Source organism: Colletotrichum chrysophilum (genome assembly GCF_026319265.1).
Source record: "Colletotrichum chrysophilum strain AFK26 chromosome Unknown scaffold_50, whole genome shotgun sequence".
NCBI classification, from domain to species: Eukaryota; Fungi; Ascomycota; class Sordariomycetes; order Glomerellales; family Glomerellaceae; genus Colletotrichum; species Colletotrichum chrysophilum.
In genome coordinates this window covers 150,803-168,109 of record NW_026517337.1, presented here as the reverse complement: position 1 = coordinate 168,109, position 17,307 = coordinate 150,803, and the positions used below count along the sequence as shown (strand labels likewise).

The window sequence follows — 17,307 nt, the reverse complement described above, 5'->3', positions numbered from 1 at the left end:
CCTGGTTACAGCCGTTTGATACCACACAATGAAAGCATTCAACACACTCAGTCTACCTCCTACATGTGATGCTAAACTTCCACACTAGGGTTTACAGCAACAGTGACCACTTTACATGACCTCCTCAGAAGAAGAAACCCAGAATTCGCTTCCACATCGGAGTCTTCTTCTCAACCTCGTCAACTTCATAAACCTCCAGCTCCTCCTCCCGCCGCCTGCCCTTGTCCAGGTCAATACTCCGCAGATCAACTCCAAAGCCCCAATCTCTCGTGTACACCTTCCAGAAGAGAAATAGCGCAAGAGTAATCGGCGCCGCCATATAACTCTGGAAGAACGACTCGGCATTCGGGCTTCCGCCAACCGGCTAATCCCCATGTCAGCAACACAACTCTCCAAACATCTCACAAGATCACAAACAACTTACGTATAAAGCCGAGTAAAACGTCGCGCTCAGCGAACACACCACCAGGAACACGCCCACATAGCTTCCAGCCACGCCCAGGGCAGAGCGCCAGGGGATCTCATCCAGACTGCGGCCCTGCAGCCGCCACGCCTTGCGGAAGCGGATGTGCGCCAACATGATGCTCGCGTACGCGAACTGGCCCGAGAGGCCCGTGACGGCGAGCAGCCAGCTGAAGACGGTCTTGCCGTCGGCGGCGATGGTGATGAAGGAGATGAAGCCGAAGGCGACCTGCAGCGCGACGCAGTAGATGGGGCGGCCGTCCTTGTCGACGCGCGCGAAGATGGCGGGCGCGCGGCCTGATTGCGCGAGGGCTTGGAGGACGCGCGTGGAGCCGTAGGTGCAGGAGTTTGCGACGGAGATGACGGCGAGGGTGATGACTGTTGTTCTGGTGTTAGCTTGTTGTTGATGGGAGAAAGGGTGGTAAGAAGGACGCACCGCCGTTGATGATGTGAGGGAGGACCTCGATCCTAGCTAGCTGGACCGCGAGCACGAACGGGGAGGCTTTGGTGTTGGCTCCACTTGCGCCGAGGAGGACGTCGCTGTCTGACGGGACGATGAGGCCCATGATGAAGATGTTGAGGATGTAGAAGAGCGTGATGCGCCAGAAGACCTGCCGGGAAGCCTTGGGGAGAGTCTTGCGGGGGTTGGCTGCCTCAGCGGCAGCGAGGCCTACCATCTCTGTGCCACCAAAGGAGAATGCTATCGACTATTAGGTTTCGATGATACAGAAGCATGAAGGGTATGGATGTACCGGCAGTCACGAAGACGGAGCAGAAGCCCTGAAATCCGTTGCGGAAGGCGCCTGGGTCGTGCCAGTATTGGGCCCCGATATAGCCACGGGGATCGGTCGGGACGCCGCCTGTGTTGATGATGATGCCGAGAATGATGAAGCCGATGCAGGCTATTATCTTGACGATGGCGAGGATGAATTCAACTTTGAGTGGGCGTTAGCGTAGGCTGCTGGGCCGTAGAGAGTGTCAAAGGCATACCTTCTCCATATCCTCGAACACCAAAGACTTGAATCACAATCAGGAGGGTCATGAAGACGGCGCACCAGACTCCCGGGTTAACCTCCTCTCTGCTTTTCCAAAACTCGATGGTTATTCCAGCAGCGGTGATCTCAAAAGGGAGGGTTACCATCCAACCGATGGAGTATTCCCAGCCCATTGCAAAGCCCCTTATTACCAGTTAGCTGTATCGAGACTCCAAGCCATCCCCCGAGGACGAGCTTACCAGGCCGGATCGATGAATCGCACGGCATACTCGTAGAAGGCTCCGTTGACCGGGTAGATGATGGCTAGTTCTCCGAGGGCTTGGACGGTGCACATCATCATGCACCCGATGATGATGAAGCCAATGAGCTGATCAAAGATGTCAGTTCGTCACCCATAAGAATTGAGTTGGGATCACCCTACCAGAGCTGCCGGACCACCGGTCCTCAAGGCTCCTCCAGTTCCGACGAAGAGGCCAGCACCAATGGAGCCTCCTGGAGTTCATGAAATGCTATATTGAGCTTCATCCATGACAACAATTTTTAGAGTCCACTAACCGATGGCAATCATCTGCATATGCCGCCCCTTCAACGCCCGCGATAGGGGACGATGCTGCGATAAGGAGCTCTGCTTCCCCTCGCCATTACTGGAGGTCGGCTGAACAGCCTCGTCGGCAACGTCCAGCTTCTTCTCGTCAACTGCCATGTTGATATGACGCAAATTTCACCAAAAGTCAAGTCAGAAACAAAAGTCTGCTAAGAAACAACAAGCCTCGCCCAGAACTTGGCGGCTCGGCTTCAGTTTTATTCAAGTCTATCAGCTATCGTACTCCGTCGTACGGCTATTGCCCGTCGCACAACTGCCAATGCGACTTTATCTTTCATCCCAGCATTCGCGCCCCTGAAATGCATGTTGGACGTATGCTCGTCTGATAGAAATTCGGTCGATCTCTTATCACAAGAGGCGATGTCGCGTCTGTTGGTTCGGTGGCCGGGGGTCTGGTTGCCGTCTTTCCCCCGGTGATAGCGCGCGGCCGGCTAGAGATCGACTTTCATGGTCGGCAAAAGGCATGGGCGAGACGTCACTTGTCTTCATGCAGGTTGAAGTGCAGTATCTGGGAGCTTCTTATCAATGGCACAATCGATGAGATGGGAAGGAAACATTTTGCCAAGGAACGTGCCGTCAGGAGGGTGGTAGGACTGTGTGTCTACAGGACTGATAGCGTGTTGCAAGTACACCACGTCCATCACCCATCTGATTGAGCAAGACATTACAAGTCTTGACACCAAAGGAAGCTGCTCGGGAATTGCATCATTTATTGACAGATTTAAACCAGTTCATGAGTCAATCCATCAAGTTCATGTCCCGCATCAATCCTCCGTCACCGGGAATACGCGGTCACGTTCTCACGGTCCGATACTCGACCGGGGCTCAGATAAGACACCCCCCGGCCACCGATCGTCATCGCGACATGCTCCCAGATAACAATGGCAGACGACGTCCATCCGATAAGAGACCTCCAAGCTCGGACTGATGTTGAGTGACGGTGGGGTCGCATCGGAGGGGTGTCCGGTAAGTGGATCCCCTCCCGGAGCCCTCTCCGGTACCCTCGTCGAACCACTTTCCTCTCTCGGTAATCGCCCAGATCCTCCGCGATGCCAGCTATCTTATCTGCACGTGTGCATAGCATCAAGTGACATGTTATCGGAGCTGCCAGCCATTCACTCACGTAGACATCCCCCAAGAATACAGCTGCTACACACGTCCCCTTCCAAGCTTACTCCCTGTTCGGCTAGCATCGCGATGCGTGCGGGGGAGAGAGGAGCGATAGCCGGCTCCAGCCATCAAAACAGCGTACCTGTACTCTGTAGACGCAGACGCCAACTCATATCTCCAAGACGGAAGCAATTCCAAACAATCCCGATTGGCATGCCCATCTAAACCACAGCATGTGACCTGTTAGCCACCAGGATGGCCATGCCCGCCACGTCCGTACATCGGACCGGAACGAAGCGTTGGAGAAGGAGGCGTTGGAGAAACCACCGGATCCGATCACGACCAGAGGCGGGGAAACCGAATAAGCATTTAGAAGCCGTCCCCCTTTCAACCGCTCAAATCACGGGCTCATCTCATACTCGGAAGCATCCGAATACTCTCTTGAAGTTGCGACGTACACGAATTCTGTCACATTTGCATCCAGATATATCATGAAGGTGTCGCTGGGGCTGGCATCTGCCAAGACGCCCTGGGCGAACCCCGCGTTTATCGTATCTGGCAGACGAGGCTACGGGAAGCCAACACAACCGCGACAAGCAGTCGGAGCAGGCTCGCCACATGCTGCTATTCCAGAGACAAGCAGCATTGAGCTCAAGAGCCCTCCAGCACGGAAATCCGTCCCCGGCGCGCCTTTATCCATCTTATCTACGGGAACCCTTCTAAGATCGTTACTCATCACCACCGTCTCGTCAAACCGCTTCCTTCTCATCCCCTCACTCTACGCACTATCCTTCCTCTCCAAGTCGAGCGGAAGCTTCCTTCTAGACGTTGATCGCAACCCAGTACTACACGCCATCCTCAAGAAGACATTCTACGACCAGTTCTGCGCCGGAGAGACCCCTGAACAGACGAAAGCATGTGTTGACCGGCTCAAGGCCTTGGGCTTTAAGGGCGTCATCCTTACCTACGCCAAGGAGACTGTATTCGACCACTTGACTCAGTCTGCTCACGAGACTGGAAAGACTGCTGCTGCATCGGGTATTGCTGGCGTCGATTCTGAGATCGAGTCCTGGAGATGCGGCACCTTGGAGACTGCTGCCCAGGTTGGCGAGGGTGACATCCTCGCCATCAAGTTGACCGGAGCTGGCCGCGAAGTCACAAAAGCCTTTGCCGAAGACAAGTTCCCCCCGAAACAGATGCTCGACGCCCTCGATGAGATCGCCACAACATGCAAACAGCGCGGAATTAGAATCATCGTCGACGCAGAGTCCACGCACTTCCAGAAGGCCATCGACCGCGTCACCCTCGAGCTCATGCGCAAGTTCAACGGAGACGGATATGCTGCCATCTACAATACGTACCAGGCATATCTCAAGAGCACCACGGACAACGTTATCAACCACCTCTCGGAAGCCAGCAAGGACGGGTTCACCCTGGGCCTCAAGGTCGTCAGGGGCGCGTACATCCTCTCCGACAACCGCTCGCGCATCCATGACACGAAGCAGGACACGGATAATGCGTACAACTACATCTCCCAGGGTGCCGTCAAGAGACACATTGGAGACTTTGGCGGATCCAAGCCATTCCCCTCTGTGGACTTGTTGTTGGCTAGTCACAACAGGGAGAGTGTCTTTGCTGCGCTGAAGTTGCACCAGCAGCGCGTCAAGGAGGGCAAGCCGACTGTGCCCATTGCGTTTGGACAGCTGCATGGCATGTCTGACGAGGTCAGCTTCTCGCTTCTGCAGGAGAAGAACGAGGGTTTCGGGGGGCCGGACGTGTTCAAGTGTTCTACGTGGGGCAGCATGGGCGAGTGTTTGGCGTATTTGCTCCGCCGGGCAGTGGAGAACAGGGACGCGGTGTTGAGGACGACGGATGAGCATACTGCTGTGAAGAACGAGTGTTGGAGGAGGCTGAAGTCGGCCTTCGCGGTTGCGAACTGATCTAGCATAAGAAGTTCAAGGCATGAGTTTTGGGAAGCGATAGCCTGCAGCCGTCATAATCTTACGTCTTATTTATTCACTTTGTGATTGGATCGCCGCGAATAGCATGTGCTGCTTCATTTCCAAGGAGAATACGGAGGCAATCATCACAATGCCTAATCAGCCGACTCGGCGTAAGACGACCCAGCTACACCGCAGACACCAGTTTGTAGATATTCTTGCGCATCATCCACATCCCCAAGACTGTCATTGAAATAAAACGACTGGATGGCGATGACTAAAAAGTCTTCTGCGTCGATGTACAATCGGAATCTGTCTGACGTTGGAAAGTTCGGTTTATACCTGGCCAAACCCTTGCCAACTATCCAATATCGTTGTCCGTCAACTTCCTCTCTGACTACAAGAAGGATCTGTCTGTATCCCTCATGCCCCTGAAACAGACACCAGTCGCCAACTGCAGCAGTTCGTGGGAGAAGGATATTCCTGACGACACGATACACTGTTTTCTGGCCTTCTACAATCGGAAAGACCCATTCACCAGTTTCGTTGCATGTAAGACGAATCCCACTCCATAGGAATCCCTCACAAAAGAAGGATCTCGTGCCGGCATTATGAGATAATGATGCCTTTGTGCCGGATGCGGAACTCATCAGTCCCTTTGCCGTGTTCTTATGATTTCGTATCTGTATCGCATGCTCAAGCCTGGTCGACAGCTCGTCGTGAAGTTTCAGGATCTTAACCACCAGCTCAGCATATTCGAGAAGGAAGTCGACAGAGTGTATGGGGCTCTCTTTAGCTCTTGAAAGCAACTCAAGTCCCAGCTGGAATACATCCATGGTGTAATCTGGCGAGATTGGCTCTTCGCCACTCCAATGTACCAGAGAAAGAACTCCATACACTTTATCTAAGAGATCGTGGCAATCCAACTCACAATCATGCACATGCTCAATAAGCATTGCCAGGGGCAGCGGCTGTTGTTGGAAAGAACCAGCCACTAGCATCTCAAGCTTTGGGATATCTGTTCGCAAAAACGGGTCATCGGAAAGACTTAACCGCTCAAACGCTTCCCGGGCTTTCATCAATCCCCAGATATGGTTTGCTGCTGCAAATCCATGAAACATGCGTATATGCAAAAGCGACTCCCCACATTGTACATAAACTTGCTTGCCCAGAAAGAGCTCTTGATAGACCCAGACTCTCTGAAAATACTCCCTTCTCAAAAACGACTTGAATGAGATGAGCATCCGCGGAAGGGTCTTGTATCTGATTAGGAAGAACCACAGTCTTGACAAAGCTCTGTCGCTAGGGCCGAGCCAATGCCGGTTTCTGCCTACCCATCTGAAGAAGTAGGCATGGTTTTGGAGCTTCTTGCAGAGGAACCGGCTATCATCTGCATGTTCGCCAACATATGCAATCACCAGATGAGAGGCTCCGAAGACTTTGCCCATGATGGCAACTTGGTGGCCTTTTTCTTCCAGATTTTCTTGGTCGATACAAATAGCATCGATCCAATAAAGAGCTGTAGTATCATGTTGTCGGGCCCGCCGCAGAACAAGTTCGCAATTTAGCCGAACACTTTTGAGTTGGCCATTAACCTCAATCAGAGTTGTTGGCGCTTCTGGGCCCCAAGTGTAGGAGATGGCATTGTATTGAGGTATTTGTGCCAGCCGAAAGGTGTGGAGGACGCAGCGTATGTCGACGGTGCCAGAAGAAGCCGCCGGCGGCGTTTGGAAACTGAGGAGACGGATGTATGTGCCAGCATTTGGCAAACTAGTGTACTTTGGGCTTGCTGTCGATTGATTGACGTTGTACCGGGCTGACAAGTCAGGACTTTGACGAAATGAAGAACTCGAGGAGCCTTCTATTTCGAGTGAACGACAGCAGATCGCTTTTGCAACATCTGTATCTGACGAAGCTTGGCGCAGTCTTTCTGCTGGCTTAAGGTTACCCTCCGGACTTGCCGAAGGTAGCGAGCGCGACCGAAGCATCGCCATGGCAATGGAAAGTCGGTATTTTGCAACTGAGGAGAATAAGAGGCAGGTCCCCCACTAAGCAGATTATAAAGTCCGAGAGTGAGACTGCGACTGGTCTGACGCCAAGAACTCGGTGGCTATGCATGGCTGCCTGGTTATCTCGGTCGGCGCATTCTCCAACTAGACCCCAAGAAGTTCAATCAGAACTCATAGCCCTAAACAAACTTTAGAGCATCTTCCGTCATCAATAGTAGGGACAACACTCGCTCATTCAGCAGCATGTTTGGAATGGCTGATCCAGTTGAAAGGTACTAAAGCAGTGTGAGAGTTGGCTCATGCTTGAGGTCTCACCTTCCAAGCCCGGAGAAGTCAGCTTAATTCGCAATGTACAAGGGAAGTACCTTGTCGGCGTTAACACGTGGTTTCGTGCTGCCGGTTGTCCCTGGTGCTAACTTGAATGAAAGCTCAACTTCGGCACGGATATGTAGCAAGCACTAGGCACAAAGCTCTCCGTGGCGCTTATCGGCTCACAACATACCTCCCGGCCTCCGCGGCACTGCGGGGTGTCGTCCCAGCGGTCCGGAGTGGCGCCCCGTAGCGTCGGGCACGATCCCGATCTTGCATCCGGCCAGCCGGTCCCAATTACCCCACAAGCACCAAGTGGGCTGAATGCCGATCGTCTCCATTGAATTCTCCGGGAAGTCGAAGGAGTTTGTCCAACGAGGAACAACCTTTTGTACACAGTGACATATCATTCCTCAGTTCCACATTTGACCGCATATCTTTCAAGACACTCTGGTGAACGTTGATGACTTCGGCCGGCCTAGTTCCATCTATTTCGAGGTCGCAGCAACAAGCCGAATGAACCCGTCGTTATCCTGCGCTCAGTTACCCATCACATCATTATCTCCAAGCCTCCAGTCATGGCATCTGCTGAGCATTTCAACAAAGCTCTCGCTCCCTTCAAGTACGAACTTTATCCCTTGGGTACAATCAAACCCAATGGGTGGTTTCGCGACCAGCTTCGACTGAGTGCCAAAGGTCTCGGAGGGAACTTAATCCACTTTTATCGATTCGTCAAAGAGAGCACTTGGCTTGGAGGAACATGGGAGTACACCCCCCTAAACGAAGCTGCACCATACTGGTACAACTACATCGTTCCGCTTGCGTATAGTTTGGATCGAGATTCTGACCCGCAGCTGTTCTTGGACTTGAAGAAGCAAGCGGACTACTTCTTGAACTACACGCTTGAACATCAAGCCGAAGATGGCTGGCTGGGTCCGGAAACTACATCACATACCCGGGGAATATGGGCGCGCTGTTTGCTGCTTCAGGGGCTCATGAATCATGCTATCGCGGATTCCTCCAGACGTGCAACGATCCTAGAAGCCGTTTTGCGTTTTGTGAGGCTGGTTCGCAAAATGCTCAAGAATAACTACCAGGGTTACATTCCACAGAAGGATGATGTCTTCGACTTGCAACTTTTTGGGGTCGCTAGAGCTCATGAACTAGCTCTTACACTTCAGTGGCTCTACGATCAGCCCGAAAGCTCCAGTGATCGTCACGGCATTTGGGAAGTTATGGACATGATGTGGCAAGGCTCTCGTATTATGGAGAGAGACTGGACGAAATTCTTTGGGGAAGACTTTCCCAAGACTCCTTCAGTCCGCTACAAGTCTCTGAACTTCAAGCACGGAGTCAACGTTGCACAAGGTAAGACACTATAACTGAATGAGATCCATCTGATATTGATCCAAGTCGCAGGCCTTCGATATCCGGCTCATTTGTACCGGATGGAACCGTCTGACGATCTCGCATCTCTTTGTAGAGATGCTGTTAAGAAGACCTTCGATTACCACGGCACAGCTGCAGGATCCATTAGCAGCGATGAGTACATCGGTGGGCTTTCGCCGCAGCGGGGCTCCGAGCTGTGTTGCTCTGTGGAACTATCGTTTTCGATCTCCTACCTTTACCAGCTTTTCGGAGACAGCCACTTCGCCGATATGGTAGAGTCAGCAGCCTTCAATGCCGTACCTGCTGGTATCAGTGCAGACTGGTGGAGTCATCAGTACATCACGCAGGTCAACCAGCCCTGGGCCAAAGAGCTGGAGCTTCCAGAGGGCGAGAAAACGCCATTCTATGATGTTTGCCGGTACGCAAATGTCTTCGGGCTAGAACCTGAGTTTGTAAGTGGCCAGAAAGTCCATACAGAGAGGTATGCTGATTAACTCCCGAGTAGCCCTGCTGCACAGTCAACCACCCCACTGCTTACTCTAAGCTCTTGATGAATGCCTTCCTCTGGAAACAAACCCCGAAAGGGATGACATCCATCATTCATGCCTATCTTATACCATCCAGGCTGGAAACTGAGGATATCACGATCAACTGCGACTCGAACTACCCATTTGCCCCGTGTGCGCTTCGCTATAGCATCTCCACCAGCAAGCCATTTGAATTGTTAATCAGAGTTCCAGACTGGGCCTCTCCATATTCTACGATCGAGTTCAAGGGCTCAGGCTCGCTTGCTTCAGCAAAGCCGCAGCCATTCATACAAAACACGGAGGACAGCAGCGGCCATGTTCACAAGATTGACATACCCGCGGCCGGCGACTTTGATGTGTTCGTCACAATCCATGCGGAGGTCCGTGTTCAGAAGCATGAGAACGGCTCAGTCAGTATTCACTACGGACCTCTGCTTTACGCGTACGAGATCGACTTCAAAACCGAGACCAGGCTGCCACGCAATTACAAGGACCAAGCTTCAGAGTGTACCGAAATTTCTTCCGTGGCTAACCAAGACGAGGAGCCATGGATGACACATACCCGTGACCACGACTACTTGCCAACTGCCGACTGGAACATCGCCATCGATCCAACACAGGGTTTAGAGGTCGTAGTACACAAGGGCCCATGGGAGCAAGAAGGCGACAGGAAAGTTTCAGAACTTCCTAATCCTGTATGGAATTCGGGAGCCTCTCCTGTGCACCTTGAGGTCTCTGCTGCTTGGGTCAGCTGGCCAACTCGGAACGGAACTGCAGCAGACCCTCTCGATGTAGAGAAGAAGATTCAAAGCCAGCCTTTCAGAGCGAAGTTAGTGCCATACGCAACTGCGAAGCTTCACATAGCACAGTTCCCTGTCGTAGACACTACATCATGAACAAATTGTCTCTTGTATCAACGGGACAAAGTACAGTCGTGGATGGCGTCGCATTTCTGGATTTATAGACGAACTTGTTTTGTGATTTGAACCAATATAATCCAATTTTCCTGTTTCTGGCCAGTATATTTCTTATGTACTATTCAGCCAGGGCTTGCATTTCGAAAGTGGACGATGGTAGCAGCGACTATTCCAATGAGAGCGACTATGGCAAGGTATCTTATGTAGGGGCACACAGGAAAAGTAGGGGGTGTCTCTTAACGAAAACATCACACGCGCAGATATCAGCAAAGATGCATGTTATCTGGATAGTTTTCTGTGTACGGTGGCACAAACAGCAGCAATTGAAGACAATCACCAAGTGTCAATTCCTTTTCCAGTCAGAACTACGATTGCTCTGTTCCATTCAAGTTTACCCTTAAACTTAAACATACTGAGGCATGCACACATTTGGCTCTCCATAAAGCATGCAAGAACATATAATACTTAACCAATATAGTTTGCTACCCATCTTTTGAAACGTCGTTTGCTTGCACTGCCTGTCGGGTGTCGTACTTATCCTTTAAGCTTGCGTCTGAGCTGGCAAAGGTGGTAGAGTGGTTGTCTTCGTTGTTTTTGCTGTTCCGTTCGTCTTGTAGGTGCTATCAGGAGTAATCACAACTTCACCCGTCGCAATATCAAACCGGTTGGTAGTTCGGTTGAAAATCTGGAATGAAGCCTTTGGCTGGAAATCTGGTGATTGTCAGCTTTGTGCGGTACATCACCGGGGTTCGCAGCGGCTTACATGGGATCTCATGGCCTGCGTTCCAGACTCGAGTGAAGCTCAGCTTTCCGTATTGCCGCGTTTCTCCATAGGCAACCCCATCGACCGTAAGCTCCGTGTACCCAGCGTCACGGAAGTTCTCGGCACCAGACCACTCAGCCGCAACGGAGAGCGCTTCTCCGCCGAGCCAGTTACAGATGTAGTCTGCATCTCCAAAGACCAGGGAAACTTGTACGTCTAGCTCAAGAAGCTTTTCGATGTCTGGGAGGTAGCCGACGGCGAAGTCTCCAGAGAGGGTGTAAGCTGTGTAGAGCAGATTGTTTGACGTATAGTTTAGGTCCACGCCAAGAGCGTTTTGGACTGGTCGGGTGTTCAAGTAGGGCTGTTGCATGGTTAGCAATTGCTCTGGTGCCAGGCTTCGTCTACTTACCCTCCAGTAGTTGGGCGGAACGTCTTCTCCTGAACGGAAGCGCTGTGTCTGATTAGTCCAGCACAACTCATCAGTGGTGGGGGGCTCACAATATCATAAGTTCCACGGCCTTCGAGATTGAATGTGTAAAACATCCCCTCAACGTCGGATTGGCAGATAAACTGGGCGGCTGAGCATGCTGAACGGCGAACGATAGAGTCCCTCTCAAGCCAGTCGCAATAGTCAAGCTTCTCTTGACATCCACCAGGGCGATCACGGTTCCACTTCCCGTAATCGTAGATGGTGTCGTTGATCAGATCAACTCCGTATCCATTGTTCTCTCCTCTGGTGAAGTCAAGCAGGTATCGCGTCTGGGTGTGCTCGTCAACAATGCCATTCACGATGCCGAGGCTCTTCAAGTTTAGCTTGCGGCCAGTTGCGGTGTTTTCATCGAGCTCGGAGTTCTTCTCATTGAAGAGAGTGTAGAACGCGGGGCCCCAGTGGCCACCAAATGACTCTGGAATTCCATTAGTGACTCGATGACTGTCGGATTTGATCAGCCTACTCACCAGCCCACAGATGAAAGTCAATAGATGAGATGTTTGACGTGCTCATTTGCGGCAAAGCGTCATAAAATCCTTGCAGAACCTCCCAGCAGGTTATGGCAGCTAGACGACTTGTATCTTCCTTTGTTGGGTCGATAACTGCCCAGCGACCCTCTCGCTCATCTGAACTCTCGGGCTCCTTGTCCACCAGGAGGTAGGTTGGGTCAAGGAAACCCACCTCTTTCTCGCTGTAGGAGAAGCCTTTTCAGGTCAGTCTTTGAGATACGTAATTGGTAAGACCTTGAAGAAAGTACCTGTTCCGACTGGCTGAGAGAGGAAGAGAACGTTGGAAATATCAGTCCAGGAGTAGTCTCTCAGGACTGTCGTCATATTCTCGACAACCTCGCAAGGTCCGATCTCCTCGAACAGTCCAATGAGAGAGTCGGATCCAGGACCACCGTTGAGCCAGAGTGTTACCTGTTACGTTAGCTCGGGGGCCCTCAAGTCTGACAGGTCGAACGTTGGAAGCTCACAGGGTCGTTTGCAGGGTCTCTCCGCGACTCAAAGAACCAGAAGAACACATGAACATCAGGGGCGATATCGATGTATCCGCTGTAGGAGTTGACCCCCGGCGTGGTCTCGCAAATTCCCTCTTTTCCAGGCTCCTTGAAACGGATTTGAGAACCTCCAGGGCTGGTGATCGTCGTCACACCCTCAGCAGCACCCGGCGCCTGTCTTGGTCGCAAGACGGCAGTGAGTGTTGGTGTCACGCATGATGCGAGGAGAGCGGCGATGAGATTCTGGAGTCTCATACTGACTGTGACTTTCAGAGTGAAGAAGTTTCAGGCTGGCAGCTTCACATTACTGATGGGATTGTTTTCCATGCCGGCGATACCATTTATTATAAGCGCATCAGTACATATCACTGGCTCATGGTCGATAAATTAGGAAGCTCATCGATGCTTTTAGGCATGTATAACAGTACGTTTCATTCATCAACCAAATGGGAAGCCCGTTGTTGGACAATTTCCCCCATCAGTCGGGCGCGCTGCGACCGGCTCAGGTCTGCATTCTCGGCATGTGCAGTATTGAGACTCTTCGCTTCATGCTCAATACGAGCATTGAGTGTGTAATCACGTCACACTGGGTAATTTCTCATCGCTTCCGGGGGTTGGCCAGCAGGAATCCGGAGCGGGGAGAGCTTACCTCGACTTCCATGGGACGTGATCAACTACCCGCTCCAATCAGGGACATTCGCCAAAGCAAGTATGAAAAACCGCCCGATTTTAGGAACTGGATGTTGGCTGCCGAAGTATCGATGTTGCTGATCGTTTGCCGTATCATACGTTACTTCGGAGTCCTTCCCGATCTCCGAGATTGGGCAATCGGGCCACCCGTTCTTGCATCACCCCTTGTCCTGATGATATCCCCTGTCTTTCTATCACAGCTCAATCCATACAGTCACGATGCGAGAACATAGGCACTAGCTGGGTGGGTATGCTTGATTGTCTAGGTACGGTCGAGGTTCAGTGTCCATGTACATCCATCCTCAATCGTGAGACTAGGCAATCCCAAAAAATGATTCTACCACCCTGATCAATGGCCTTATGGCTTCCAAAAAACGAAAGTCCCCAATGTGCTTTAGAACTTTCGCTACTCTCATGGGCGGATAATGCGAGCAAATTGAAAGCCAAGTGACTTTCCCATCCTGGTTCTCTGATAGACACCCGTGACACTCACTTTCCACCGTGTGTGAAATACACACTATCTGGATCTCTTGTTCGTTGCCGGGTATGCCTCCTTCATAGCAGCGTGAATGGCACGCTGCTCCTTGGTGGGAGTCTTGCAGAGTTCCTCGAGGTCGGTCTGGTTATCGCGACGCTGGAGCTCGAACTTCCAGTAGGCGCCGCCATTGTCGTTGAAGGCCTTGGTGCGACGAACCACATCGTACAGGCCATCATACCGAATGCCAACGCTGGGGCTGTAAAGACCGTTGTTGCCCTTCTTGGCAGCTGCACGGAGCAGGCGGACAGGCCGGTTGCTCTTGAGTGACTTGTACAGCATCTCAGTGCCGTCAGAGTTCTTCGGTTTGTTGTCTGTACACTTGTGGGCGCCTGATCCAGAGTAATAGATGGTATTGCCCTGGTCCTCATTGAGACTGTCATAAGTCCCACCGGATTTGACGATTGAATGAGCACCCTGGTCCTTGTCTCCAGTAATTCCGCCGAACCAGTTACCATGGGCGCCGTTGACGCAGGCGACCATCTGAGCCGGCCACCATTTGCCGACGGGGATGTGATTGTCCCCGAAGACTCTCGACTTAACTGACGCATAATCGGGATGGGCCACCCAGCTTCTCTTGCCAGCTTTCAGAACGTAAGCGATGCCTCGAAAAGGACCGTTCTCGCCGAACATTTCATGATGTTTGTCGGGAACGTAGAGGCCGTCGGGAGCGTTGTCGTTTGAGTCACTCTTGACAGCAGCGGCCTTGGCTGTCTTCCGACGGGGCTTGCCAGCTCCCTTTTTGTTCGGCTGAGCTTGCATAGCAACTGGAGCGATTGGGTCGATTGCTGTTTGCATGTTGGTGTGATCCTCCATGTGATCCTCCGTGTTGAGGGGGCCATGAACACAGGTGGGAACCTTCGGGTAAGCGTGGAGCGACATGTGGTAGAAATTTTGGCCGTCCATCAAGCCCTGTGAGTGGTGCGAGTGATATACACTATCTTCGGCTTGACCAAGATACTGCGAAGTATCCTCAGAGACCACGATATCATGGTTAGCCATGGAATCATAATCTCCCATGGTCATGTCAGCATCTGGGGCCTTGTAGCAAGCTTGAGGGTGGAAGATTGGCATTGAGCCAGGCATAGTGATGGACTCCTTGTTGAAAACCATGCAATACTTTCGATCGCTGTCGTCCATAGCAGCGAAAGTGGTTTCATCCACCTGGCTCAAGTTGCTGAAGGCCCAAAATTGCCACAACTTAAACGCCCGCTCCCGACTCTTGGTATCAATGTACTGCTGAGATTCAAGGGAATCCGGGTCAAACATGACGAGCACAGTGTCCATCAGACGGCGACGAACATCTCCGACAATGTATTCGGCCTGCCACTCAATGTAGTCGAAGTGCTGCTGGAGGCTGTCGTAGATGTCCTGGACAGGCGGACCCTTATTCTCCTTTGAAGCAACGAGAATCTCCGCTGCGAGGCGATGGAAGTCATCGATAATCTTTGCCTCCACGGCGGGGTCCACGCTTTTGTTCGAGTGGTCGGCAAGATGAGTCTGCTCATCGTTGCTTGATGTACCCTCGATCATGCGATCGTCCTGGGGGGCGGTGTCATCACTGTGGTAGGCTTGCTGGTCCTCCTGTTTGACGAATACGTTTTGGGCATCAGCGACCTCGGTGTGGTCGGCCATGTGGAAGTCCATGCTCATGCCAACTTCGTCTCCATCATGAGAAGCATAGCCATGGTGACCCTGCTCACACAGGGAGTTCTGGTCCTCGTAGGGAACGTCGTAGCTCATGTTGGCGTCCATGGATGATGAGCAAGACGTCTTCGCGGATCTGGCTACTCTAGGAATGTCAGCTTGGTTTTCAAACAGGTCGGCTTTTCCCCGAAGCGTTCAAAGACTTACTCAAAACAAACTATGGAGTCCAGCTGCGCAAAATGCCAGGTGTGTTTGTTGCTCGCCCGTTGATGTTGAGCAAGATGTCTTTGCGGATCTGCCTTTTCCAGGAATGTCAGCTTGATATTCAAAAAGGTCGATTTTTCCCCCTGAAGCGTACGAAGACTTACTCAAAGCAAACTGTCGAGTCCAGCTGCGCGAAAAGCAAGTTGTGTTTGTCGCTCGTCCTCGAGACGATGGGTTTGGTGGAAAGCAAAACAGCAAAATCGAAGGATGTGGGAGGGAGAAGAATTTTCAAAATTCTTGTGGGTGCAAGAAGAAAACCCTTTCAGCGGCCACTCCTTCCTCAAACAAAAGACAACAAAAGGCTAGCCTAAAAATGATGTTGTCGTGGGCATCGCTTAGTCGTGCAGACAGGTGAGCCAGGAGTTGAGGTCTGTTGTTGTCGAGAGATGTCTTCCGCGGTGATTGGCTCATCAACTCACCAAAGGCCCCGCCCTTCCAAACAGCCCAAATCTCTGGAGTGACAATTCCCCGAGCAGGGCGCCTCATTATTAAGCTTCCCATTGTCTTTGTGGCATGTGTTGGAAGGAACACAAGTCTGGCTTCAGAAGAAACATTCCATGGAATCTCTTGGAACAATCCATCAGAGATTCAAACATCGACTGGGCAAAGGATTTATACTGGAAGGGAAGATTGTAGCACATGGGAGCCATACCATGTAGTACAATTTGCTTGCCTTCCTCATCTCAGATGCGTAGGTAGCTTCGACTATCAACCTGGGGAGGACGTCTTGTCCCTAGAATTTAGCCAGCTATGAAGCGAAATCACAAGCTCTGGCTACGGCCCGAGTTGATGCTGCTACATAAAGGCTTCCAATTTGTTTGAATTCATCGGCTCTCTCACCACACCTTGCTTTGCCTCAGATGTTAACTGACATTCGAACGCATACGAAGCCGGAATCGCAACATATTATCCTGCCTATGCTTCAATTCTAGAACGGTTTTCAAGCATGCCGGTGATACGAGCTTTTCTGAACGGCAGTGCTTCTTTGGTAAGCACGACTCGATACTTCCAGATACTTGATCCAAAAAGACTTCCATATGTTCCAGAAGGAGGTCTGGAGAGTCTCCTCAGTCACGGCCCCTGTCATCCAATCGGCACTAATCCAGGACCTCCCTGTTCCCGTTCTATGCCCCATTGGTCCCCGATAATAGCCAACACCAACCGCTGAAATCGTCGCCGGCCCGGTGCTTCGACGCGTGTTCTGCACGCCCTGCGTCAAGTCCCCTACTCACAAGGGGCGGCCGGCCAGCAACGCACCAATGGCCAAGACCACCACCCGTCAACGGCACGGACTGATATGCACCCCGCATCCCACCAACCACCCGACGTGCTAATGACATTACAAAATGCTCGAAACGGCATCTGGAGATAGCGAGCCTCTGGGATCTCCCTAGATAAGCGCTCCTATCAGTGGGTCCTCGTTATCTGCAGCTGGCTCGAGGGAGGGCGTACGGCCCGGCCGATGAGGAGGCACCTCCGACCCCGCACCACCTCCAAACGACGGATATCTGGGGGACTGGGCAGTCTGCCTTCCCAGATACCCACCTACGATGGCGATACCAAGACGATTGATGCTCATGGAAGCAGAATAATTCCAGATGGAGTCGTCTAATACACAGAGAAGAATCACGAAGCGGTCGTCATACGCGTGAGTCG

The 17,307-nt window shown here is 52.0% G+C and overlaps 5 protein-coding genes across 5 annotated transcripts; 2 read left to right on the top strand and 3 right to left on the bottom strand.

The window, feature by feature from the left end:
• Positions 1–124: 124 nt before the first annotated feature.
• COL26b_006660 (uncharacterized protein) lies at positions 125–2,160 on the bottom strand (the record flags this gene model as incomplete). The annotated part of the gene is made up of 8 exons (XM_053179472.1): positions 125–364; positions 425–840; positions 899–1,162; positions 1,215–1,397; positions 1,453–1,640; positions 1,697–1,824; positions 1,879–1,949; positions 2,013–2,160. 8 exons carry the CDS (start codon positions 2,158–2,160, stop codon positions 125–127), a joined length of 1,638 nt encoding a protein of 545 aa, XP_053036583.1.
• Positions 2,161–3,662: 1,502 nt separating this feature from the next.
• On the top strand, positions 3,663–5,111 carry COL26b_006659 (uncharacterized protein; the record flags this gene model as incomplete). Its single annotated transcript, XM_053179471.1, has 1 exon — positions 3,663–5,111. The coding sequence occupies one exon, from the start codon at positions 3,663–3,665 to the stop codon at positions 5,109–5,111; it is 1,449 nt and encodes a 482-aa protein (XP_053036582.1).
• A 3,394-nt stretch (positions 5,112–8,505) lies between these two features.
• COL26b_006658 (uncharacterized protein) lies at positions 8,506–10,241 on the top strand (the record flags this gene model as incomplete). Its single annotated transcript, XM_053179470.1, has 3 exons — positions 8,506–8,797; positions 8,849–9,236; positions 9,515–10,241. The coding sequence occupies 3 exons, from the start codon at positions 8,506–8,508 to the stop codon at positions 10,239–10,241; spliced, it is 1,407 nt and encodes a 468-aa protein (XP_053036581.1).
• Positions 10,242–10,803: 562 nt separating this feature from the next.
• COL26b_006657 (uncharacterized protein) lies at positions 10,804–12,770 on the bottom strand (the record flags this gene model as incomplete). The annotated part of the gene is made up of 7 exons (XM_053179469.1): positions 10,804–10,973; positions 11,026–11,386; positions 11,435–11,476; positions 11,524–11,930; positions 11,983–12,219; positions 12,273–12,435; positions 12,492–12,770. 7 exons carry the CDS (start codon positions 12,768–12,770, stop codon positions 10,804–10,806), a joined length of 1,659 nt encoding a protein of 552 aa, XP_053036580.1.
• A 952-nt stretch (positions 12,771–13,722) lies between these two features.
• COL26b_006656 (uncharacterized protein) lies at positions 13,723–15,483 on the bottom strand (the record flags this gene model as incomplete). The annotated part of the gene is made up of 1 exon (XM_053179468.1): positions 13,723–15,483. One exon carries the CDS (start codon positions 15,481–15,483, stop codon positions 13,723–13,725), a length of 1,761 nt encoding a protein of 586 aa, XP_053036579.1.
• Between the last annotated feature and the right edge of the window lie 1,824 nt (positions 15,484–17,307).